This window comes from Heptranchias perlo, chromosome 22, assembly GCF_035084215.1.
Source record: "Heptranchias perlo isolate sHepPer1 chromosome 22, sHepPer1.hap1, whole genome shotgun sequence".
Classification (NCBI taxonomy): domain Eukaryota; kingdom Metazoa; phylum Chordata; class Chondrichthyes; order Hexanchiformes; family Hexanchidae; genus Heptranchias; species Heptranchias perlo.
This window is the reverse complement of record NC_090346.1, coordinates 46025451-46052257: the sequence shown is the minus strand read 5'-3', so window position 1 is coordinate 46052257 and position 26807 is coordinate 46025451. Positions and strand designations below refer to the sequence as shown.

The window sequence follows — 26807 nt, the reverse complement described above, 5'->3', positions numbered from 1 at the left end:
AGGACCCACCACTGATGCCACCCATCGTGTTACTGCAGAGTAGGTGCAGGTGTATTTGCAGGGCTCGTCCGCGCAGACAACTGAGAGACATCGGCGGTGTTGCCGGCTGCACCCTGGAAGGATGCGGAGGAGAAGGTGTGGAGGACAGTGGTGACTTTGCCAGCGACAGGTAAGCAGTTGGTGCTGGGGCCAGCCAGGAGCAGCTCGGCATGAAAGAGGCTGCAGATCTCCACGACTACATGCCGAGCGAATCTGCGCCTCCCTGTGCACTGCTGCTGGGAGAGGTCCGGGGAGCTGCGCCTCGGTCTGTGGACCCTGTGGCGAGGGTAGTGCCCTCTGCGACGCGTCTCTCTCTGCAGTAGCCCTCCCTCCTGCTGTGCAGGTGGGCGTGCAACCACACCGTGTTGGGGGGATCCACGTCTCTGCGGCGGACGGCGTGGACTGCGAGGCTGCTGGTGGTGGTCATGCTCTTCGTCCTCCGAGGGTGTCCACACACCACCCAACTGGCAGGTGTTGGTCTGAGGGGTTGTGCAGGGTAGGTGTGTGGGTCCTCGGACTGGGGCTGCGGTTTCGTGTCGGTCTGTCCTCTGGCTTGGCCGGGGGGTGGTGGGGGGCAGGGGTTGCCCTATGTGACGCGGTGGCCTCCTGCGTGGGTGAGGGCGCTCCCCCGTGGAGCGCACCTTGGCACCTGCCACAGGCTGCTGGCTGCAACACGCCTGGTTTGAAGGGTCCTGTTTCCCCCAGTGTGGGAAACTGACTGCTTTGAACGTAAAATCCCACACTTCCTCTTTTGACAGCTGCTTCAGCTCATTAACTGACCACAACGAGCAAGTTAAGTACTCTCGAGTGGAACCCCGCTGGCTTTAATTGCCTGCGGGATTCCCACCAGCGGGGCTTGCGCGCGCAGCCCCGCACGTCAGCGCGGTACCCGGAAGTGGCCGGGATTTCGTCCGAATCCGGTCACGTGATCGGAGATCGGGATTTTCGGGGCCCCCCCGCTGGAAACCCGCAGGTAACCCGACCCTAAAATCGAGCCCATGATGTGGAGATGCCGGTGATGGACTGGGGTTGACAATTGTAAACAATTTTACAACACCAAGTTATAGTCCAGCAATTTTATTTTAAATCCACAAGCTTTCGGAGGCTTCCTCCTTCCTCAGGTGAACGATGTGGAAACCATCGTTCACCTGAGGAAGGAGGAAGCCTCCGAGAGCTTGTGAATTTAAAATAAAATTGCTGGACTATAACTTGGCGTTGTAAAATTGTTTACAGGTGTTCAGACAGGGGAACATTACACCTGAGACCACTGAATACGCAAGCGGTCAGATTACAAAGACAGAGAGAGAGAGAGAGAGACAAAGAATGGCCAGTTGTATTAAAAACAGATAACTTATTTCTCCCCCCACCCCCCCCCCCCCACTGATGGGGTTACATGTAGCGTGACATGAACCCAAGATCCCGGTTCAAGACCCAAAATCAACAGCTTTTTGGGGGAGAGTTCCAGATTTCCACTCCCATTTGTGTGAAGAAGTGTTTCCTGCCATCACTCCACGCTCTGATTTTAAGGTTATGCCTTAAGCAGCCCCCTGTTTACCTGCCAGCCTCTCTCTCTCTCTCTCTGTGTGTGTACTGCAACACATCCATTGGCACCACTTTCCACATCGTTCACCTGAGGAAGGAGGAAGCCTCCGAAAGCTTGTGGAATTTAAAATAAAATTGCTGGACTATAACTTGGTGTTGTAAAATCGTTTACAATTGTCAACCCCAGTCCATCACCGGCATCTCCACACCATGACTTGTGTGAGAAGCAGCAACAGAGTCAATAAAGTTGGTCGGGTTCAAAAGCCGTCAACCCGGGGCCTTAGTAACGGTCGTAAAAAAAAGCGAGCCCGTTGCCATTAGCAACGGGGGGATGATGGCGTCGGCGGAGGCCGAGGAGCAGCAGGCGGCCGCCGCCGTGTTGCAGGCGCTCGGCCGCCACATGAACTGCCTCAGCCACGAGAGCAAAAGCTCCAGGAGACGGGCCCTCGAGTGCATCCGCGCCGGGTCGGTGGAGAAGCCGCTGCCCAGCGGCGTCCTGCAGCGGCTGCTGGCCGCCCTCCTGCGGCCTCTGCTCCAGTGCCTGTCCGACCCGGCCGAGCGGTGCCGGGAGCTCGCCGCCCACACCCTGGCCGACTTCATGCGCGCCGTGCCCCGGCCCCACGAGGCCCTCCCTTACTTGATCCCCGCCGCCGTGCAGCGGCTGGGCCTGCAGGAGGTGACCGAGCCGGCCGAGGAGCTGCGCCTGGCCCTGGTCGAGCTGCTGGTGCTGACCGTGGAGGTGTGCGGCAAGAAGCTGGGCTCCTACCTGGACGACGTGGTCAAAATACTGCAGAGAACCATCGTCGACCCGTTTCCTGAAGTCAAGAAGAAGAGCTGCGAGTGTGCGGCCAAGTATGCGAAATGGACACCTGGTAAGTGTGTAGGATTTGGCCCCCTTTGACCAAGCTCAGGGGCAGAACATGGGTGGGATTGTGGATTGAGTGCTTGTATCTGCCTTGCTGCTGAATCAAAATTCACATAATTAAAAGGCTGCACACCATAAGTCACAGAAACCAAGTGGGATATGGGCAATGCCACCATATTGGCAGTCGTATATATCTAGCCACACCTTGGTTGGTCTCTTTCCCCCGTATTTCTCTGGCACCCTCTCTTTCAAGCACCTCACCCTGTTCCAGCCTTTAATTGAAAACCCTTGTGTATAGCTGGATGCTAATAGGACATCCTCACCTGAGAGATCCTCTTCTCTCCTCTCTTAGCCTCTACGCTTAACTCCTCATCTCATTCTTGGTGACTTTTTACACCTAAACCTCCTGCCCCACCTTCCATCTGACTTCTCTTCTCCTATGCACGACCCTAGGGGGTGGTGGAGGCAGATTCAATCATGGCCTTCAAAAGGGAACTGGATAAGTACTTGAAAGGAAAAAATTTGCAGGCCTATGGGGATAGGGCAGTGGAGTGGGACTAGCTGGATTGCTCTTGCATAGAGCTGGCGTGGACTTGATAGGCCAAATGGCCTCCTGCCATGCTGTAACTTTTCTATGATTCTATCCTCACTCAGCCCCACCCTCCATATAAATTCTCCCACCCATTGATTTGGCCACCCCTTTGGCCTTGCCATCTCTTGTAGCCTCTCTGCTACCAAGATCCTGATCACTAACCAGGTGATCTCACATTTTCTTGCCTTCCTTGCCATTCACATCATCTTATTTCCCTTTCTCAACCTCTCCCCTAATCGTCACAGGTGAAAAACACTCCCAAGCTCAAATCTCAAGCTCCCAAACTCTTGTTTGTCTATCCTGGCTGCCATCCACGAAACACCTGCTATTATGGGCTTGCCCTTTGTCTCTACCTTTGGCACTTCTTGCTCCCTCCAAATCACTCACCATCTTTCCCCCTCCCCCACTTGCTGTTCCCCTGGTGTGGTTCCCATCTTTGTTTGCTCAAATCAAAGGGCTGTAAACGCAAGTACCTGGTGCATACCTGGTGCATATCTGGTCTAGTTATCCATTGCCAGATCTGGCACTACCACATCAAGTATTGCCACATCTCGCTCTCTTTAACCAAAACTGTCTACTACTCCAGGATCATCCTGGAGGGCAAGTAGAACCCTAATTTCCCTTTCTTCCCAGCTAACTGCCTCTGCAAGTCCCTTTCCTTCACTCCCTCCACCCTCATCTTGAACACCAGATGCAGAGAGCTCATTGATTTCTTCATCTTAAAAAGATTGAGACCATCCGTGCAGCTGCTGATAATTCCTCTTCCAACTCCGCCTACTCCCAACATCCCTCACCCACTCTAACCCTGATTTCCCCATCACTCTGCAGATTTTCTTCCATCTCCTATGGCCTTCTCACCGTCCATCTCCTCCATGAGATCAACCTTCTGTTCCATCTCCACTGATTGTCTTACCACTCAACTTCCTCTCCTGCCTCCCAGCTGGCTGACATTGTTAATGGTACCCTTACCTCAGGAACGATCATCATGTTCTCCTCAATAAAAAGCCTTCAACCATTTGTCCAGCTACCGATCCTTCTCTAATCTCTCTTCAAAATTTTGAAACATGTCATTACTTCCCAGCTGTCCCCATCTCTCTTTAAAAATTCCTGTTTGAATCCCTCCACTGTGACTTCTGTCTTTCTTACAGCATTGAGATGGCCCTTGCTAATCTCAAATCTTGTTTTCTCTGCAATGTTTGACATAGTGGACCATGCTGTCCTCCTCCACTACTTTTCCATTGACCATCTCCAAGAGACGGATTTCTCTTCCTGCCCCTCACTGTCGTCTCCGGAGCCCTCCAAGGTTCTCTTCCTCATCTGTGTGCTGCCCCTTGGCGACAGCAGACACGGATCCAGCTTCCATATGTATATATGATGACACACGGCTCAGACGCAAACAACATTCTCTATGACCTCCTCATCCTTGCTGCAGTCTTCAATGCAGTTGACCACACCATCCTCCTCTCCTCCAAGATCTCTCCTCCATTGTTGTGCTTAATGGGTCTACCCTTTCTAAGTTCCACTCTTACCTATCCAGTTGTAGGCAGAGCATCTCTAGCAACGGGTTCTCTTCCCACCTCTGCATCACCACCTCCAAAGTCCCCAAAGGATCTATTCTCGGCTCTTCCTTTTCCTCGTGTATGTCCTGCCCCTTGTGACATCATCTGCTGACATGGCATCAGCTTCCCATTTAAACTGATGACAGCCAGCTTTACCGCTGCACCACCCCTCTTGACCCTTCCACTGCCTTTGTGCTCTGACATCCAATCATCCAATCTTGAATGAGCTGTAACTTCCTCCAACTCAGCATTGGGAAGACCGAAGCAGTCACCTTGGCCCCCACCACAAACTCCATACCCTTGAAATTGCTGCCATCCACTTCCTTGACCAGTGGCTCAGGCTGGATCAGATTGTTTGCAACCTTGGTGTTTTCAACCTCAAGCTGAGCTTCAGACCCATATCCTCTCCATCACAAAGACTGCCTACTTCCATCTCTGTAACATTGCTCTCCTCTGCCCCTACCTTAGGCCCCCCTTCTCCCCCCACCCCCCCACTGAAACTCACATCATTTTATTATCTCCTGACTCGATTACTCCAACGGTCCTCTGGTTGGCCTCCCATCCTCCACATACGTCAGCTCACCTAAAGCTCTGCTACCCTCTTATGCCACTCATCATTGCCCCCCCACCCCACCACCACCAATCCTCATTAACCTACAGTTGCTCCTGTCCCCCTGAAATTAAAAATTCTCATTCTTGTGCTTAAATCCCTCCAGACCTCACCCTTCCCTATCTGTAACCTTCTCCAGCCTTACAATCCCCCCCACCCAAACTATCCATTCTTCTGACTCTGCCTTGTTATGCATCCCCTCCTCTGTTCACCCCACTACAGGCGGCTGTGTGTTCTGCCACCTTGGTCCCACCCTCTGGAATTCTCTCCCTACATCCTTCCACCTCCCTCTCCTCCTCCTTTTAAGACCCTCCTTAAATTCCACCCCTTTGACCAAGTTTTTAATTATCCTACCGAAACTCTCCTTTGGCTTGGTGCCTCTTTTATCCTCGTGCCTCTATGAAGTACCTGTAGAGATGGATATCTATGATAATGGCTATAAATCCACGTTGTTGTACTCTATAATTCTGTGTGAATGCTGGTCCAGTGCTCCCAGATGATAATGAAAGGTTCATAGGGGTAGAGATGCCATTCAGCCTGTTGAGCATTTTAACATGTAGGTGATGTATTGGTGGGGATCCAAGAATGGAACATACTAGCGAAGACTGTGTGCAATAGAAGAGGGACCATTAGGGGAAATGTAAAGACCAGATTGGGACAGATATGATTGGAACCATGAGAGGCTATTGCCATGGAGATGGACCACAGAAGAGTGTGTCTCATTCATTGTTGAAGATGGCAGAGTTGGCAGATTGAAGTTGGAGCAATGAGGCACCTGAATCCACAGAATGGAAACGTCTCTTAAATATTTGGCTCCACTGTATCTGGATGGTGCGGGCTTAATGGGCCTGATTGCCTCCCCCTTTCCCCCCTCTCTTCGTATATGTCTTGTATTCTACTGTTTCAGCTACATTGGCTTTGTTGCTTGCTGCACTATAGTGACTGGACATGTTAAGTGCAAAGTATAATGGCCTTCAATCTCTTCCTCAACTATTTTGATCTGGAAGTCAGTTTTATCTCTGGCATTCTACGGATCGAATGAAGCAGACAAAACCAGAACATTGGGTGTACGGTAACATATATGTTTATTTTAAGAACACTGAGTCAGCCAAATGAAGGGAAGAGTGCCCACCTGATAAGCATTTGTGAATTGTGTGCAGGATTAGAAGAGGGGGAAAATCATATCTCAGACTAAGTGGTTTACAAAAGCTTAAAAATATCAGTCGTGTAAGATTGTGTTATGGTATGAAATGAATGTTGAACTTTGCAAGAAACAAATACTTCAAAAATGTCTTCAGAGACATTCCAAACTAGGTCTATGGATGCAGATATAAACGTACTGCCATTAACCTCTGGAAATAGGCATGCATTCACCCAGTCACTGATGTGAAAATTCAGGGAGATGAGTGTTGACAAAACTGTTTCGCAAATAGTGGCCAAGTCCCACAGTTCGCAATGGAGCCAGAGCCATTACCGTGCTTCCAAGATCTTGGTTTAGCTGGACTCTGAACTCTGAAGGGAGTGTGGCTTGGCACGATGTTACTTACCTGCCTGGAGAACGGTTGAAGGCAGTTTTTAAAAAATGGGACAAAATGCACAGTTTTGGCAGGGAAGCCTAATTCCAAGCATATTGTACTCGAACAAATATTTTCCTTTCAACTTAATAACCATTTTAATAATTGTAGACTACAACTTGTGGACGTGTGCCAGCAACAAAGCAATGCAACAAACACTTGAAACGGAGCTGGCTGTTTCTGGATGTCTGCAATGGCATAGCAACTGCAAAGCATTCTGTCACATCTATGTGATATTTCTGGCAGCAAATGTTGAGAATCTTCAACGTATTTGGATTTAGCTGAGCTGCAGCTTTGCAAAGTATCTGAGTTTGTGACTATTCACCTTAAAATGACATTCTTGTTTTGAGAACCTATTGTGGGATAAATGGTTCTTCCAGTTTACATGCAAATGAGCAGTGATATGTGGTCATAACTTTTGTGATGCTATTCACCCTACGTTGATCTTAATGAAAATAGTTTGCCGTTTCACTGGTCGTGTAACGTAAAACTAAAAATCTGATTTGAAAATAAATCCTAATAAAGTAAACTTGCAGTGTCAATTGCATGCAGCCATTCAACATGTCCGAGTGTTTTGATCAGATTTTTATACTACTTGTAAAAGTGACTGACACTTGCACTTGTGGAATAAGAATCTTTGTCATATTTCAAAATGTCTCCATGCTGAGTCTATGAATGTATTTTAATTAATTCCATTGCCAATACCCAGAGGTGCCACATTGGAAAAACTCCATCATAAGTCAATTTGCAGCAGTTTTTCTACATTAATGACCCGTAAGTCATGAAAGGTCTCTGCCAGTTTTTGTTTCTGTATGAATAGGGTGGTTTAATGCCACAGAAGAGTGCGGTTGAGATTTGAAAGCTACTGCTGAGCTTACCATGGGACAGTGCCACTGGGATAGTTGCAAGTAAAACTCAGCAGACCATTCACTGAAAATGGGCCAATTTGTTTGTGAAGGAGTTTACCTTTACTCTTGTTTGTTTGTGTGATTGCTTTTTTTAAAAAAAGGAACATTAGTGTTTTTTTTAAAATAAAAAGAAAATCTGTCAAAAGTCACTGTGCAACTCAATGGAAGAAAAAAACCAGTATGATGGCAAACTAAAATTGACTTCTGATGAGACAGGAGGGGGAAAACCCTCCTCCTCTCTATCATGCTAGGGAGTCATAGATAATAAATGGGAAAGATTGCAGATAAAAGATCATTTGTGTGTAATGACTTCTGGGTAAAATTGGACTGTATTCACTCAATTTTATTTCCTTCTTTATAGAAACTTTTCACATGCAGTCTGAATCTCTAATAAAACCACTGATGCAGACCATCTCCCACCAGCATTCAAAGGTCCGTGTGGCAGTCATACTGGCAACAGGAACAGTGATTCAGTGTGGCAATGGAAAGTCTGTGGATGATGTTATCTCTCATTTGGCACAGCGTCTTTTTGATGATGCACCACTGGTGAGGGGAAATTCTGTTTTCTCGTAAAATCATCAGTATTTAAATGTGACAAAGGATGCAAGTGTTGTGCTGGTTGCCTTTATTGATGTCAAAAATAAAATGTGTCTTGTTGCAAACTAGTTACAAACGTTACACTATGTTTAAGAATTACAGGGTACATTTTGCACTTTCCCAGCTTAATAAACAGAATTTCAAGGGCTGAACACACAATTTTCCATAATGTGTTTCTAGTGGGTGAGGCTTCATTCCCAGGAGTGCAGATGTGAAGTACTGTATTTACCCTTCCATTTACTCTAATTCTTCATTCAGTTAATTGAACACAGTAGAGAATTCTTCCTTCTGATTAATAGGTGAAAATAGGGTGTACTATTTTTTTTAAGCATATACATTTTCCTTCCCCCAGCTTTCCACCCTGTCCTTCTGAAGGCACTGACTCATTCTGGGATATGGATCCATGGGCACTAAGCAGCCCCCCTGATGGTATACCTTTCCCACATTTGCACTTTGCAGGGCAGTTACTGAATAGTGACCAGAAGCAGGAACCCTGATTGTTTTGTTTCTCTTCCTCCCCACCCAGGGGACACTGAAATCAGTTCTAGCACAATACTGGTTCAGTTTTTTTAAAAGTACATTATCCAACTGACATAATCTGACCAGTTATTTTACAGAAATAAAAACAGAAAATGCTGTAAATACTCAGCAGGTCAGGCAGCATCCATGGAGAGAGAAACAGAGTTAACGTTTCAGGTCAATGACCTTTTGTCAGAACCGGAAGAAGTTAGAGATTTAACAGTTTTTAAGCAAGTGCAGAGCTAGGGGAGGAGAGGAAAGAACAAAGGGGAAGGTCTGTGATAGGGTGGAGGGCAGGGACATTACCACCCCCTTTGCCTTGCACCATCATCCCTTTTGTCATTTAATCACTCCTGCCCTCTGCCCTATCACAGACCTTCCCTTTTGTTCTTTCCTCCCCCTTTTTTTTTGCCTTGTTCTGTACTTGTTTAAAAGCTGTTAAATCTTGACCTTTCGTCAGAACTGAAAGAAGTTAATCAACCTGAAATGTTAACTCTGTTTCTCCCTCCGTGGATGCTGCCTGACCTGCTGAGTATTTACAGCATTTTCTGTTTTTATTTCAGATTTCCAGCATCTGCAGTATCTTGCTTCAATTATTTTACAGTGTTGCTGCTTGTAAAACACTGTATGCTATTGTAACATTAAATTACTTGGATCGAAATGGACAGCAAGTTCAGGTGTTAGCCTTGATTCAGTGGTAGCACTCACCTCTAAGTCAGAAGGTTGTGGGTTCAAGCCCCACTCCAGAAACTTGAGAGCACATAATCCAGGTTGACACTTCAGTACTGAGGGAGTGCTGCACTATCGAGGGTGCCATCTAATGGATGAGCAGTAAGCTCAAGGCCCCATCTGCCCCCTCAGGTGGACGTAAAACATCCCATTGCTACTATTCAAAGCAGAGCAGGGGAGTTCTCCCCAGTGTCTTGGCCAATATTTATCTCTCCACCAATATCACGTTTAAAAAAAAAGATTATCTGGTCGTAAGCACATTGCTGTTTGTGGGACCTTGTGTGCAAATTGGCAGCTGTGTTCTTGAATTACCTATCAAATCTCTGGATTTTTCAGAGCATTGTTCACTGTTTTCTGGATCATTCTAATTTTCCTTAAGTTTAACAGAAGTAAGATAGGTGAGTGTGTGTTCATATATTAGAAGTTAAATTTATTACTGTGTTCAAAAGAGAATGTTGAATCTGTCTGTCTATAAAAGAATAGGTAACCGGCTGCAGTTGGACATATTCATTCTTAGTTTTGATACCTGAAAACAAATATGAGGACACATTGTGTGCCTTTGCCCATTACATATAGTGAGTGCAAGTATTCTATCTCTGTCCTTTTACTCTTTTTTTACGTTATGCTCAATTATGTCCATACCCCATTTCTTCACTTGTACTGCTTCCCATTTTCCCCCTCCCCACAATACACTTTGTGATTGAAAGTACTTTCTTCCTGGATCTATTGCTCAAATCATGTGTTATTTGTCCCTTTTTAATGTACCTGGGGGTTGTGAGGGCTTAGTTTTTAAAAAAAAAATAAGAGCACAGCAAAAATAAAATAGCAGAGGAGATGGGGAGGTAGACGAGGAAACCCAAAGACAGAGGCAAGATCCTGAACTGGTTGGATATATTTGCCCAGAATTTGCTGGGAAAATAACATCCAGTTTAATGCACACGCCGTTATTAGTGCGTAAATAAACCAGCAATTTGTGCCGAGGAAGAGATACACCGTGAGTTGCGAATCACCACAAATTGCTGGACGATTTGCCCCACTCCGCTGTTAGCCTTGAAAACGGGATCTCGCCGTCAGTCTCCCCATGTTTTCAAGAAATTACTACATTTGTGCCGTAACTCCGAATTGAATTCAGTGCAGAAAGTTAGGGCTGGTACTTAATGACGTAAGGACCCCTTTAATGACTAGATTTATGTTCCTGCAATGCCACTCAACTTCTCCAGCCTGGAAAGGGAATAATTGAAACTGTGGCGTCTCATTGCTGCAGATTGTAAATTGTTCCTACAAGTTTTTAAAATTTAAATTTAATTTTTTTTTCTTGCTTTTCCTTTCTGTCTCTTTTTTTCTCTTTCTCTCAATCTCTTAATTTGTTCGTATATTCCTGATTAACAAGGGAGTCAAAGATTATAGTAGGTAGATGGGAAAGTAGGGTTGAGGTCGCAATCAGATCAGCCATGATCTTATCAAATGGCAGAGCAGGCTTGAGGGGCCGAGTGGCCTACTCCTGCTCTTAATTCGTATGTTCGTAATCCAATCTTTCTTTCCCTCCTTATTTCTCTTCCTGTATCTAATTAAAATTGCACATTTGTTCTTATTTTTCTATATTTCCATTATAAATGCCTATATTCACATTTATTCACATTTATAATCGAAGTGTCTACATAAACTTGTCTTGCTGCAATTACACCCTCCTGCCAATGGTAGATAATTACATATTTACTTATTCAAAAATGTCTTGATTCACTATAGATTATTTACCTATAATAACTGTTATTGCTATGTGATTTTGATATCCTCTGACTGTTGCCATGCACTACTGGGAAGGGCTAAGTATATGAAGTTTTCATGTTGGGAGGTTAAGTTACCTCTTTCCTAGGTTAGTAATTGTGATAAAATAGTGTTGTCTGCTGCTGACAGCACCGTTCTATCATGATTACTGATCAAGGACAGAAGTAACTTAACTCCCAATGTACAGCAAAAGGAACAGTTGTTGACTACCAACAATACAGTTGTTCACAGCTTCAAGCTACAGGCCCGCGGCCAAAAACTGTAAGACTGATGAACTTTGCAACCTAGACAAAAATGTCTAAGACGTATTATAAATGACTACTAGAAGGGAGTGATTTCTAAATTGTAATCTATTCCTGGTATTTAGATCTTGTGGTTTGACATCAGTTCACATCATTCTCAGTGAGATTGCAAATTTGTAATAACTATTTGCTTTATATAGATGGGGAGAAAAATTCAGAGAATAAGATTAAGCTTGACGGATACACTAGGTAGGCTGGAGAGATGTCGATTAAGTTTGGAAGTGAAAATACTTTCGGCAGGTTAACATTTGACTTGCGTTGACAAAGTTGGCCTATAAATTGTCTTATTTTTGTATCTTTTGGGTCATATAGATGTTGAGAACATAGGAACTGTATTAGTCCATTCAGACTCTCGAGCCTGTTCTGCCATTCAATTGGAGCATAGCTAATCTGTATTTTAACTACGTCTACCCGCCTTGGTAGGACAGATGCTGGGTGTAGTCTAGCTGGGGTCAGCAACTTATCTGTGGGGCATTTTCATGGGAGGGATAATTTTTTTTTTAGATACAACAATCTTTATGGAGGAGTGAAGGATACATACAAGTAGGATTATACGTTCTAAAATTCTAGTTAATGCAGTGAATTACAATTTAAAATTTTGCACCTTGGAACTAAACCAGGTACGCCAAGCTGTTACTGAAGTAGTGGGGAGCTGGCTGCTGGAGCTCAGGGATCGCTACTCTTATTTCTACAAACTCATCCCTCTTCTGTTGAGTAGCTGCAATGATGAGATTTCTCAAATCAGGTAAAAGTACTGAACTGCTCTTAAAAAGCTTGTATTTTTCTTTGGATTTTTGCACAAAAATTTATAGACTAATGTTTTGGTAGTGCAAATTATTAACAAACATACCTTTTTATTTGATGACTTCTCAATGGGTTCTGTAATGCTAAACAAAAAACTGTTCCAAAGTAAGGCTTTGTTGTGAAGATATTATTTTCCCATGTATATGTAAACAAATGTAAGTAAATATTTATATTCAATTTCATTAAATTTCTGCCTTAGAAATTGTGGCACTCCAAGTCTTCTCCTGCCTGAGTATTGAAAGTGCTTTCAGGACATTGGAGTAAGAATGTGATCCAGTGATGTTTACAAATTACTTCTCATATTCCATGTTTGTGATCTGTGTTCTAAATAAACTTTGGAAGAAATTTTGAAGTTTCGTCTGACCTTGTAGAAAACTGCATTATTTTATTCCAACTACATTACTACCTGGCCAAAGTTACAGGGCATATGTATTCCATAAGATAGCCAGGGTCTGAAACTAATGATTGAGCACTTCAAAGCTCAAATTACTTTTTTTCCCTTCTATTGCATATGAACTACTTCATATTAATGTGGCTTCAGTTTCTTATTAAAGGAGCAATGTTTTAAATTTGTGGCTATATTTTAGGCTCAGATAGAAAACATGGTAGTGTTTGCAGCCTGTTTTAGCCAGTCCAGTTGTTAAAATAAATTATAGATGATACTACATGCAAGACCGAGGAACAGAACTTTTTTCTGCTGTTTGAGGTTTGTAATAAGTGTGATGTTTGCAGCAAGTCTAGCCCCTCCCACTCTACTGAGAAATAAAAATGGTGGTCATAGCAAACTCCCTCTCTGATCAGGAACTAAAGATAACTTTTTATTTCTAAAATTACAAACAACAGCAGTGTTTTTATTTTGCAAAACATTTTGTTAAGGAGCAACATTCCATCAAATCAGTGAAGCCCTAGCAAGTGTTAATCAAGATGTACTGTTTCCTTTATATTCTCAGGCACCCTGGTGCAGTGGCTTGACTCACAGCATGCTCCAATATCTCATCAGGAAATCAGGATGTATCAATAGATCAGTCAAAAATAGTACAAGCGGTGAAGAAAACAACAAAGATGATTCAGAAAATTACTTTAAAAAAATTAAATTATCTGTTAATTGACCAGCAATAAATAGCCACCCAAAATCAAAATGAAGCGTAACAGTAACCGAGGCTTCAAAGTGCTCAGACATTAGTTTTAGACCCTGGTTATCCAATGCAATGGGGCAAGTAAGAAGAGCTGAGAAATGAAGGCAATCAATTTTAAAAAGCATGACTGAGGAAAAACTCAAAATGAACAAGTGCGTATATTTTTGAGGAAAGGAAATTTGATGAAAGAGGAGAGAGGCGAGAACAAAATTATGTACGTAAACACTAGCAGCTTCTAGTGGTGGGAACAAGTAATGCAGTGTTGAGATATCACACAGTATTTCCATTCATTCATCAGGCTTTTCATTGGCATTTTTGTGTTGGCTCAGACCCAAAACACACTGGTCTCCAGACCTTGGTCGAGTGGAATTTTCAACCCTAATTGACCTATGAAAGTAATTTGTACTTTGTGTACTGCCACCTTGTTGAAAACAAACTTAAATTGCTGATAAAAGGTACTAACACATTAATAAATAAAACGGTCATGTTTTGATCTTAGTTTATTTAACTCTCTTGTGTTTGCAATGCAGGGAGTTGGCCTCTGATTACTGGAAGAAAGTTGGACTCCAGTGGCAACAGGAGAACGAGGAGGATCTTAAGGATAAGCTTGATTGGTCAGCCCCACTCACTGTTCACTACCCTGCAGGTGGTAGGTGGAAATTTTACATTTTAAAGTATCTATTAATTGGTTGGAAAAGCCCCCCTCCCCATGCAACGTGAAGTATTCCACACAACGTTCTATACAGTGGACAGTGTATCTGTATGTAGAATAGTAGTTTGATGTTACTTCTATTCACAACACAAATATGCTAGTACAGTTTGCAATCACAGTGCAATAGTTGTGCATATAAGCAATATTAATGATACTTAATGATCTGACATGAAAATTCACAATTTCTGTTCTTGTGCAATCATTATTTTATCTTTATAGCTGGGTGTGATCACAGTCCACTAACTGTAAAAGAGAGTGTTATTCAGACTGAAGTTTTTCTCCTTTTAATCTTTTCACAAAATGATCAGATTGTTAAAGTAGAAAAATCTTGCCTAATATTTGTAAATGCTCAACCATTGTACAGTCCTCTATATAAAAACCGTTCTGCAGTGATCAAAGGAGTTTGATATACAGTTTAAATTGGAGGATGTTTTAGCTGAGTACGGGCCCCTTGTGTCCACATCCACAGTACTTCAGTCAACACACTGAATAATTTTACTGATAAGTGTTTAAAAGTTTCACTCATTATCGGCAGCAGTTTATAATCTAATGTAATTTCTCTCGTGTCCTTTCTTGCTTTTTTTTCCGCGCTCTCTGCTTCACACACTGACCTGTGTAGTTCTGCCTTTGTCTGACACTTTGTCATGAGTTTTCAAATCCCTTTCCATCTCTTTTATGAGACACAGCCTTGATACCGAGGTAGGAGGCAAATGAGAGATAATTAAACAGGTCCTATATTTAGACCCAAATTACCAGGCAAGCTGGGTGCAAAATGGCTTTTTCTGCTGCGCCTGAGCAATTTGCATGTACTGGTGCCTCCCAAATCATCATCTTTCTTGCCTGAAATATAGTTATGAAAAGAACTCTGATCCAGCAACTGTGTTGCTTACAATTCAGCTGAAGTATCAAACTATTAAATTGTACACTCCAAATAAGGTGGCACAATACAATCCAACATTGGCACCTTGTGTAATAGTATATTGCATTTATATAGGTGCCATTTCTTCCTCACAATGCTCCTTCCATTGCTGTTAAGTTTTTGATGACTTCTTGACACTTGCGTACTCTAGTGACAGCTTGGGTTTTGCTGGAGAACACAAAATGCATCTGGTGGGCTAGCAGTGGGACAGCTAAATTCTTGGAGATAGGCCCATGGAGCTTTTGCTGATTGTTTAGCCACATGTGATTTAGGAGGATAAGTATCACCTTTCCAATTTTGAACTTGGTGTGAATTCCATATTCTGCAAGCACTTTGGGTATTCCTCTATTTGGGCCCCTTCTGCTTGTCTCTTCTTCCTCAACGAGATAACAAGGCACATTAGGAGGGTCATTCTTGTGGCTTAGTAGGGAGCGCTGAAGATTTTGACAGATGCGTGATGGCTGATAGGATTAGATGAAGAGGGTTGGATGGAGGCTTGTATCAAGCATAAAAACTGGCCTGGACCCAGTTGGTGTGAATGGCCTGTTTCTGTGCTGTAAATTCACTAATTCTCCTTTTTTGATTGATAGAGTACACATTTTGTGCTCCTTGATTAGTCTAATTCATTCCTCCACCATTGTACTGTGGGGATGAGCAGCAACAAAGATGGGTACCTTGGTTTTGCACCATTTGTTCCTGTAGATAGATCTGATCTTACACCAGGGAACCCCAAAGGCAGGTCTAGGGAGTGAAAATTAGAAAATGGACGAAGGTTCGAACAACGTCTTGAAGGAAAATTTATCTTGCATCACCTTTTAGAAAGTCCCTTATGGGTAATATGATATACCTGCTTCCACCAAGAAAAAGAAGAAACTGTGTTCTTTTTTTCTTCTCTGGAATTTGAAATGAAAACACTAGAAGCCACCCATGCAAACAAAAACTGCTCAGACCTCATGGTCATTGAGACTAAACAGGTGCAAGCTCATTACTCTTAAACCAGAAACTAGAATTTATGCTGTTCTGGGTCAAACCTCAGTATTTTGAATTGGAAGATGAGCTGTGCAGACTGTTCATGCATCAAGGGTGATAAATAGAGGTGGGTAGTGAGCTACCCTAGGTATTCAGTTCCCTTCCAGGAGAATTTATAGGCAATTGCTAGAAATGTTAGCCTTTTGGGGAATCTTATAACATTTACAAATTGCAATGTTTCATGGAGTAGGGACGGTATTACGATGTTTGTTTTCCTTTTGAATTCATTTACCTCCGCTTCAGTTACCTGTCTGGAAACTCTTTGTAACAATTTATTGAACCGGAGGGGAAGGGGGAAGCAAATTGATTCATTGTCTGCTTGCAGAGGCCGGGGAGTTCTGTTCCTATCATCCCAGGCCAAGAGCAAAGATAGGTGACCTGGTGTCATCCTAGAATATTGGATTGGATAATGTTCCATGTGTTGTCTTCATCCATCCTCCATATCCACACAGCTGTTGTGGCAATCATTGGGTCTGCTGGTAATCTTTAGAACAGGTCTTTATTAAATTGAATTCCAGCAACTTCATAATTGAACCACACTAGCCAGTTTGTGTTATATTAACGTAAACTATGTTGTGTAAAACTGGCCTGTTTGGCAGTTTGCAGGGTGGGCGGGGTGGTGGGATAACTGGCTGTACAGGAGTTGCAGATTGCAAAATCTTCCACTCGCTGATCAACAGCCTCATAGATTTAAGGTGAGAGGGGAGAGATACAAAAGGGTCCAGAGGGGCAGTTTTATCACTCAAAGGGTGGTGAGTGTCTGGAACGAGCTGCCAGAGGCAGTAGTAGAGGCGGGGACAATTTTGTCTTTTAAAAAGCATTTGGACAGTTACATGGGTAAGATGGGTATAGAGGGATATGGGTCAAGTGCAGGCAATTGGGACTAGCTTAGTGGTATAAACTGGGCGACATGGACATGTTGGGCCGAAGGGCCTGTTTCCATGTTGTAAACTTCTATGATTCTAAATTTGTAGTCTTTGTTTTGGAAGGTTAATAATACAATGTCTTGCGTTAGTTAGGAAATGTTCAGTGGTGTCTCTACAGGGGAATTTGTGTGCCTGAGACAGATCTCTGGACAAAGATGAGATTTTGTGGAAGAGGAATTGTCCTACAGAATATCTATGCATAATGGAAGAAGCATTAATCAGCTTCCACTGGTCAGTAACAAGAGGACACAGATTTAAGATAATTGCCAAAAATCCAGAATGGAGATGAGGAGAATTTTTTTTATGCAGCAAGTTGTTGCGATCTGGAATGCATTATCTGAAAGGGTGGTGGAAACCGATTCGTTAGTAACTTTTAAAAGGGAATTGGATATATACTTAAAAAGGAGAAATTTGCAATTTGGGGATAGAGCAGGGGGGTGGGATTAATTAGATAGCTCTTTCAAAGAGCCGGCACAGACATGATGGGCCGAATGGCCGCCTTCTGTGCTGTATGATTCTAGTGTCAACATTTGCGTCCCATGAGACCAGTTGAAAGAGCATGTATAAATAATTGGTGTGTACTGCAATAAACAAATTAGCTGTAAAGCATTTTAAAAACTGAGGCTGTAGATTATATCTGGTAATAAAAAGCTGGTCCTTTGAGGGAAGGAAACCTGCTGTCCTTGCCTGACCTTGCCTATAACTGCCTTCTGAAGTATCAAACCACTCAGTGGCTCAGGAAGAGAACCCACCACCACCACCTCAAGGCTATTAGGGATGGATAGTAAATGCCAGCCTGTCAAGCAACACCCACATCCCGAAAATGAATTTAGAAAAGAAACAGCTGTACCAGGCACGGTGTACTTGATAACCATGCTTTATGTATAGGATAAAAAAGGCACACCTGTTTCCCCATGGAGGATCATAGTACTTTAACAGTATATACCAATTCTGCATTTATTATACTGTAAATTGGTTTCCCAGACTGCAAATACTTTGCTAAATTTAATGTACTTCTTGCATTATAGATAAACCCTGTAAACAATATTGTTGTTTCCTGAAACCCTGAGAGTTCCGAGATGTGCTTGTAACTGCAACATTAAGATTTATTCAGTGCTGAGCTGTCAAGATGTTCTTAGCAGCATTGTTATTTGGTTTATGTGGTACATGTCGTTCTCCCTCGAAACCGTTTTGATTAAATGCTTTTCTTAAAAATGAAATCAGTTTATAACACGTGAATGATTTGCATAATGGACTGCATGAAATTAGTGGAATAATCCATTTTATTCTCATTTCAGGATGGGGCTTGTCCACATTAAGTGAATTAGATATTACAGTACTTCTTCTTTATGCTGAAGTTAGTGGGAATGAATTGTCATTTCTGTAAAGAGAATAAGCTAATTGTTTTTAGGTTTGATTTAATTCAAGAAGTATGAAATGGAATAATCCCTTTGGCAGTGTTTCATGAATCAAAAAATTATATGACCTTAATGTTCAGGTGCTACATGAGAAGCATGATCTTTGTATCTTTTGATTCTAGAAATCAGCAGCTAAGGATCAAGTTGAGAGAGATCTAGGGACATTAATTGGCCAATCAGCAGTGCAAGTGGTTGCTTAACTATATTGCCGAAACAGTAGAATATAAGTCAGAGGAAGTCCGCTCAAACTGCATAGTGCTGTGAGACCTATGTCCAGTTCCAGCCACTGAGGCACATGAAAGACATTCAAGCCCTGAAAATGGGACAAAGAAGAGCCAACAATGCTCATCCTAGTGAATTCCACAGGGATTCACCTCATATGCTGTAACTTCCATAATGGGACTTGAACACCCAATCATTTGATACAGCAAGGAAGGAGAAATGACAAGATAACATTTCTCAAGCGAAGAGGATTGGTGATTTTTGGTGGTGATGCTGGTTACATTTGTGAGGCCTTTTCTTGCTCTAGATGTTACAGCCTCCATATTTTATATTGCTCTTGGGCAAGTCCCAACTCCCTATGACTTGAGTGTATCTTCACCAGCTTTGAAATCTTAGTAAGCATTTGGTGAAGTGCCCAAGATAATAAACAGAAAAACCCTTTAATTATTTTTAGCTGCTGGAATTACACTGTGCCTCCACAGGTTTCCTCTAAGCGGTAGAATATTGCAACCTCATAAGACCTCATTTTCGGCTTAAACCATCAAGTGAATTTATTGAACAAAAGATGGACAGCAAATAAATAACAGTAGTAAAGCATAAATTCACAGTAAGGAGTTATTTATTTCCTTAAAAGGAAAATCATAAAAAGTCACAGTCCCATACTAAATTGCTGTTCTTTAGAAATAACACTTTATGTACACAGTGATTCTTTTATTATTTCACACCACTGCGGAAGCTGAATTAGCCCGCCTTGACTCTCGAAAATTCTAGATTATCTCAGTTTAACCGTTTTGAATTTGAATAACTGACAGCTAGATTCGAAAATAACTGGTTGCCATACACATAATAGAACTGCCTGCATGGGTGCTGGGGTTACTGAGGATGGGAAATGGTAGGGTGGAAAGAGCAAGGGGCAGGTGTTAGTGGTGGGAGGTAGGGCAGAGAGGGAAAGCGCAAGGAGTAGGAAGGGACGGATGTCTGGGGCAGAAGGCGGTAGGAGGCAGAGTGAAAGGGTAATGGATGGGAAGGAGTGGGTATCTGGGCAAGAGAAGGGAGCAAAGGCACTCTGCTACACTCCCAGTCACACGGTTGGGGAAGGCCCAGTGGTTCCAACTTTCTTTGTTTAAATAACTGAGCCTTTCTAAAAACATACGGTATTCCCTGGCTGTAGTTTAAAAAGCCTATTTTAAGTAAGAACAGGCTCATGGACTAAATGTGTTAAATAACAGGGAATCCCAGCCACTTGCACTTGAAAAGGCCATTCCTAAGAACATAAGAAATAGGAGCAGGAGGAGGCCACACGGCCCCTCGAGCCTGCTCCACCATTCAATCAGATCATGGCTGATCTTCGACCTCAACTCCACTTTCCCGTCCGATCCCCGTATCCCTTAATTCCCCTAGAGTCCAGAAATCTGTATCTCAGCCTTGAATATATTCAACGACTCAGCATCCACAGCCCTCTGGGGTAGAGAATTCCAAGATTCACAACCCTCTGCGTGAAGAAATTCCTCCTCCATCTCTGGTCTTGAAAGGCCGACCCCCTAGTTTGAGACTGTCTAGCCAGGGGAAATAATCTCTCAGCATCTACCCTGTAAAGCCCCTTCTTAATCTTATATGTTTCAATGAGATCACCTCTCATTCTTCTAAACTCCAGAGAGTGCAGGCCCATTCTACTCAACCTCTCTTCATAGGACAACCCTTTCATACCAGCAATTAATCTAATGAACCTTCGATGCACTGCCACTAAGGCAAGTATATCCTTCCTTAGATAAGCAGACCAAAACTGTACATAGTACTCTAGGTGAGGTCTCACCAATGCTCTGTACAACTGTAGTAAGACTTCCTTACTCTTGTACTCCAACCCCATTGCAATAAAGGTCTTCATGCCATTTGCCTTCCTAATTGCTTAGTACCTGCATACTAACTTTTTGTGTTTCTTGTACCAGGGCACCCAAGTGTCTCTGAACACCAACATTTAATACTTTTTCTCACCATTTGAAAAATATTCTGTTTTTCTATTCTTCTTACCAAAGTGAATAACCTCACATTTCCCCACATTATACTTCATCTGCCGCCATGCCCACTCACTTATATCCCTTTGCAGACTCTTTGCATCCTCCTCACAGCTTGCTTTCCCACCTAGCTTTGTATATGATGTGGAGATGCCGGTGATGGACTGGGGTTGACAATTGTAAACAATTTTACAACACCAAGTTATAGTCCAGCAATTTTATTTTAAATTCACAAGCTTTCGGAGATTTTCTCCTTCCTCAGGCAAATGTTTCAAGATCTCCTTGAAGCCTACGCATTTATACATATTGAACAATAAAACATGGTGTTTACAGACTGCCCCTGCAACTGCCCGTTGCCAAGGCAATCACCGTGTTCAGACAGAGAGGTGTTACCTGCAGAACCTCCGAATACACATTCAACAAAAAAACAAACAGGGAAAAAAAAACAGAGAAAAAAAAAACACAGAGAGAGGCAGAAACATCCGGAAGGCAGAGAGAGCCAGCAAATGACCCATTATATTAAAAACAGATAACATTTGTTCGCTGGTGGGGTAACGTGTAGCGTGACATGAACCCAAGATCCCGGTTGAGGCCGTCCTCATGGGTGCGGAACTTGGCTTTGTATAGTCAGCAAACTTGGATACATTACACTCGGTCCCTTCATCTAAGTCATTAATATAGATTGTAAATAGCTGAGGCCCAAGCACCGATCCTTGCGGCACTCCACTAGTTACAGCCTGAGAATGACTTGTTTATCCCTACTCTCTGTTTTCTGTCCTTTAACCAATCCTCTATCCATATTACCTCCAACCCCATGAGCCCTTACCTTGTTTAACAACCTTTTACGTGGCGCCTTTTGAAAATCCACTTGTTCTCCTTTATCTACCCTGCTCATTACGTCCTCAAAAAACTCTAATAAATTTGACAAACATGATTTCCCTTTACCATGTTGACTCTGCCTAATTATTTTATGATTTTCTAAGTGCCCTGTTACCACTTCCTTAATAATGGATTCCAGCATTTTCCCAACAACCTATGTCAGGCTAACTGGCCTGTACTTCCTTATTTGCTCTCTCCCTCCCTTGAATAGTGGGGTAACATTTGCTACCTTCCAATCCATTGGGACTGTTCCAGAATCGAGGGAATTTTGGAAGATCATAACCAATGCATCCACTATCTCTGCAGCCACCTCTTTTAGAACCCTGAGATGTAGTCCATCAGGTCCAGGGGATTTGTCGGCATTTAGTCCCATTAGTTTGTCCAGTACTTTTTCACTACTGATGTTAATTGTTTTAAGTTCCTCACTATCATTTAGCGCTTGGTTCCCCGTTATTTTTGGTATGTTTTTTGTGTCTTCTACTGTGAAGACAGATACAAAATATTTGTTTAACGCATCTGCCATTTCCTTATTCCTCATTATAATTTCTCCTGTCTCAGCCTCTAAGGGACCAACTTTTGCTACTCTCTTCCTTTTTATATACTTGTAGAAGCTCTTACAATCCGATTTTACAGTTTTGTTTTATTCGTTCATGGGATGTGGGCGTTACTGGCAAGGCCAGCATTTATTGCCCATCCCCAATTGCCCTTGAGAAGGTGGTGGTGAGCCGCCGCCTTGAACTGCTGCAGTCCATGTGGTGAAGGTACTCCCACAGTGCTGTTAGGTAGGGAGTGCCAGGATTTTGACCCAGCAAGGAAGGAACGGTGATATATTGCCAAGTCGGGATGGTGTGTGACTTGGAGGGTAACGTACAGGTGGTGTTCCCATGTGCCTGCTGCTCTTGTCCTAGGTGGTAGAGGTCACGGGTTTGGGAGGTGCTGTCGAAGAAGCCTTGGCGAGTTGCTGCAGTGCATCCTGTGGATGGTACACACTGCAGCCACGGTCGCCGGTGGTGAAGGGAGTGAATGTTTAGGTTGGTGGATGGGGTGCCAATCAAGCAGAGTGCTTTGTGCTGGATGGTGTCGAGCTTCTTGAGTGTTGTTGGAGCTGCACTCAACTAAGTAAGTGGAGAGTATTCCATCAGACTCCTGACTTGTGCCTTGTAGATGGTGGAAAAGCTTTGGGGAATCAGGTGATGAGTCACTCGCCGCAGAATACCCAGCCTCTGACCTGCTCTTGTGGCTGGTCCAGTTAAGTTTCTAGTCAATGGTGACCCCCAGGATGTTGATAGTGGGGGATTCGGCGATGGTAATGCCATTGAATGTCATGGGGAGGTGGTTAGACTCTCTTGGAGATGGTCATTGCTTGGCACTCGTCTGGCGCGAATGTTACTTGCCACTGATCAGCCCAAGCCTGGATGTTGTCCAAGTCTTGCTGCTTGTGGGCACGGACTGCTTCATTATCTGAGGGGTTGCGAATGGAACTGAACGCTGTGCAATCATCCCCATATCTAACCTTATGATGGAGGGAAGGTCATTGACGAAGCAGCTGAAGATGGTTGGGCATGGGACACTGCCCTGAAGAACTCCTGCAGCAATGTCCTGGGGTGAGATGATTGGCCTCCAACAACCCCTACCATCTTCCTTTGTGCTAGGTATGACTCCAACCACTGGAGAGTTTTCCCCCTGATTCCCATTGACTTCAATTTTACTAGGGCTCCTTGGTGCTACACTCTGTCAAATGCTGCCTTGATGTCAAGAGCAGTCACTCTCACCTCCCCTCTGGAATTCAGTTCTTTTGTCCATGTTTGGACCAAGGCTGTAATGATGTCTGGAGCCAAGTGGCCCTGGAGAAACCCAAACTGAGCATCGGTGACCAGGTTATTGGTGAGTAAGTGCCGCTTGAAAGCACTGTTGACGACACCTTCCATCACTTTGCTGATGATTGAGAGTAGATTGATGGGGCGGTAATTGGCCGGATTGGATTTGTCCTGCTTTTTGTTGACCGGACATACCTGGGCAATTTTCCACATTGCCGGGTAGATGCCAGTGTTGTAGCTGTACTGGAACGGTTTGGCTAGAGGCGTGGCTAGTTCTGGAGCACAAGTCTTCAGCACTGCAGCCGGGATATTGTCAGGGCCCAGAGCCTTTGTTGTATCCAGTGCACTCAGCTGTTTCTTGATATCACGTGGAGTGAATCGAATTGGTTGAAGACTGGCTTCTGTGATGGTCAAAGGTGGATTGGGAAACTTTTTCTTGCTAGTTTACTTTCATATTCTATTTTCTCCCTTTTTTTATCAATTGTTTTGGTTGTCCTTTGTTGGTTTCTAAAACTCTCCCAATCCCCAGGCTTATTACTCTTCTTGGCAACATTATAGGCCTCTTTAATCTGATATTCTCCTTGACTTCTTTATTTAGCCACGGGTGGATCACTCTTCCCATGGAGTTTTTATTTCTCAATGGAATGTATATTTGTTGCGAATATTGAAATATTTCTTTAAATGTTTGCCGTCATAGAAACATAGAAAATAGAAGCAAGAGTAGGCCATTTGGCCCTTCGGGCCTGCTCCGCCATTCAAAATGATCATGGCTGATCGTCTAACTCAGTACCCTGTTCCTGCTTTTTCCCCATATCCCTTGATCCCATTAGCATTAAGAAATATATCTATCTCCTTGAATACATCTAATGACTTGGCCTCCACTGCCTTCTGTGGTAGAGAATTCCACAGGTTCACCACCCCCTGAGTGAAGAAATTTCTCCTCATCTCGGTCCTAAGTGGCATACCCCGTATCCTGAGACTGTGACCCCTGGTTCTGGACTCCCTGCCATCGGGAACATCCTCCCTGCATCTAGTCTGTCTAATCCTATTAGAATTTTATGTTTCGATGAGATCACCTCTTAGTCTTCTAAACTCTAGTGAATATAGGCCTAGTCGACCCAATCTCTCCTCGTACGTCAGTCCTGCCATCCCAGGAATCGGTCTGGTAAACCTTTGTTGCTCTCCCTCCATTGCAAGGACATCCCTCCTCAGATAAGGAGACCAAAACTGCACACAATACTCCAGATGTGGTCTCACCAAGGCCCTGTATAACTGCAGTAAGACATCCCTGCTCCTGTACTCAAATCCTCTTGCAATGAAGGCCAATGTACCATTCGCCTTCCTAACTGCTTGCTGCACCTGAATGCTCACTTTCAGCGACTGCTGTACAAGGACACCCAGGTCTCGTTGCACCTCCCCTTTTCCCAATCTTTCACCATTCAGATAATCATCCGCCTTTCTGTTTTTACAACCAAGTGCAAAACCTCACATTTATCCACGTTATACTGCATCTGCCATGTTCTTGCCCACTCACCCAACTTGTCTAAATCACATTGGAGCCTCTTTGCATCCTCCTCACAGCTCACATTCCACCCCAGCTTTGTGCTGTCTGCAAACTTGGAAATGTTATATTTAGTCCCTTCATCCAAATCATTGGTATATATTGTGAATAGCTGGGGCCCAAGCACTGATCCCTGCGGTACCCCACAAGTCACTGCCTGTCACCTGGAAAAAGACCCGTTTATTCCTACTCTCTGTTTCCTGTCTGTCAACCAATTCTCAATCCATGCCAGTATATTTCCCCCAATCCCATGTGCTTTAATTTTGCACACTAGCCTCTTGTGTGGGACCTCATCAAAAGCATTGTGAAAATCTAAATACACCACATCCACTGGTTCTCCCCTATTTATTCTACTAGTTACATCCTCAAAAAAAACTCCAGCAGATTTGATAAGCATGATTTCCCTTTCATAAACCCATGCTGACTTTGTCCAATCCCGTTTATGCCTTCCAAATGTTCTGTTATCGCATCTTTTATAATAGACTCTATTACTGATGTTAGGATAACTGGTCTGTAATTCCCTGGTTTTTTTTTACTCCCTTTTTTTAAATAGTGGGGTTACGTTTGCCACCCTCCAATCTGTAGGAACTGTTCGAGTCTATAGTATTTTGGAAGATGATCACCAATGCATCCACTATTTCTAGGGCCACTTCCTTTCGTACTCTGGGATGTAGAATATCAGGCCCTGGGGATTTGTCAGCCTTTAGCCCCATTAATTTCCCTAGCACTTTTTTTTACTAATACTGATTTCCTTCAGTTCCTCCCTCTCACTAGACCCTTGGTTCCCTAACATTTCTAGGAGATGATTCTGTGAAGACAGAACCAAAGTATATGTTTAATTGTTCTGCCATTTCTTTGTTCCCCATTATAATTTCCCCCACTTCTGGCTGTAAGGGACCTACATTTGTCTTCACTAATCTTTTTATCTTGACATATTTATAGAAGCTTTTACAGTCAGTTTTTATGTTCCCTGCTAGTTTACTCTCATACTCTATTTTCCCCCTTTTAATCAATCTCTTTGTTCTCCTTTGCTGAATTCTAAACTGCTCCCAATCCTCATGCTTGCTGCTTTTTCTGGCAATTTTATATGTCTCCTCTTTGGATCTAATACTATTCCTAATTTCTCTTGTAAGCCATGGTAGAACCACCTTTCCTGTTTTATTTTTGCGCCAGACAGGAATGAATAATTGCTGTAATTCCTGCGCATGTTCTTTAAATATTAGGAACAGGAGTTGGCCATTCAGCCCCTCGTGCCTGCTCCGCCATTTGATAAGATCATGGCTGATCTGTGATCTAACTCCATATACCCGCCTTTGGCCCATATCCCTTAATACCTTTGATTGCCAAAAAGATATCTATCTCTGGTTTAAATTTAGCAATTGAGCTAGTATCAATTGCCGTTTGCGGAAGAGAGTTCCAAACTTCTACCATGTGTGTAGAAATGTTTTCTAATCTCGCTCCTGAAAGTCTGGCTCTAATTTTTAGACTGTGCCCCCCTACTCCTAGAATCCCCAACCAGCGGAAATAGTTTCTCTCTATCCACCCTATCCGTTCCCCTTAATATCTTATAAACTTCGATCAGATCACCCCATAACCTTCGAAACTCCAGAGAATACAACCCCAATTTGTGTAATCTCTCCTCATAACTTAACCCTTGAAGTCTGGGTATCATTCTAGTAAACCTACGCTGTACTCCCTCCAAGGCCAATATGTCCTTCCGAAGGTGCGGTGCCCAGAACTGCTCTCAGTAC

At 43.4% G+C, this 26807-nt stretch overlaps 1 protein-coding gene across 1 annotated transcript in view; it reads left to right on the top strand.

Annotated features, from left to right (window-relative positions):
- The first annotated feature begins 1905 nt into the window (after positions 1-1905).
- Positions 1906-26807, top strand: part of LOC137340742 (dynein axonemal assembly factor 5-like) — an 89903-nt gene continuing 65001 nt past the window's right edge. The window contains exons 1-4 of the mRNA XM_068003475.1: positions 1906-2453; positions 8051-8235; positions 12242-12366; positions 14092-14210. Coding sequence (XP_067859576.1) covers positions 1913-2453; positions 8051-8235; positions 12242-12366; positions 14092-14210 — 970 coding nt within the window. The 5' untranslated portion in view covers positions 1906-1912. The remainder of the gene's footprint in view (positions 2454-8050; positions 8236-12241; positions 12367-14091; positions 14211-26807) is intronic.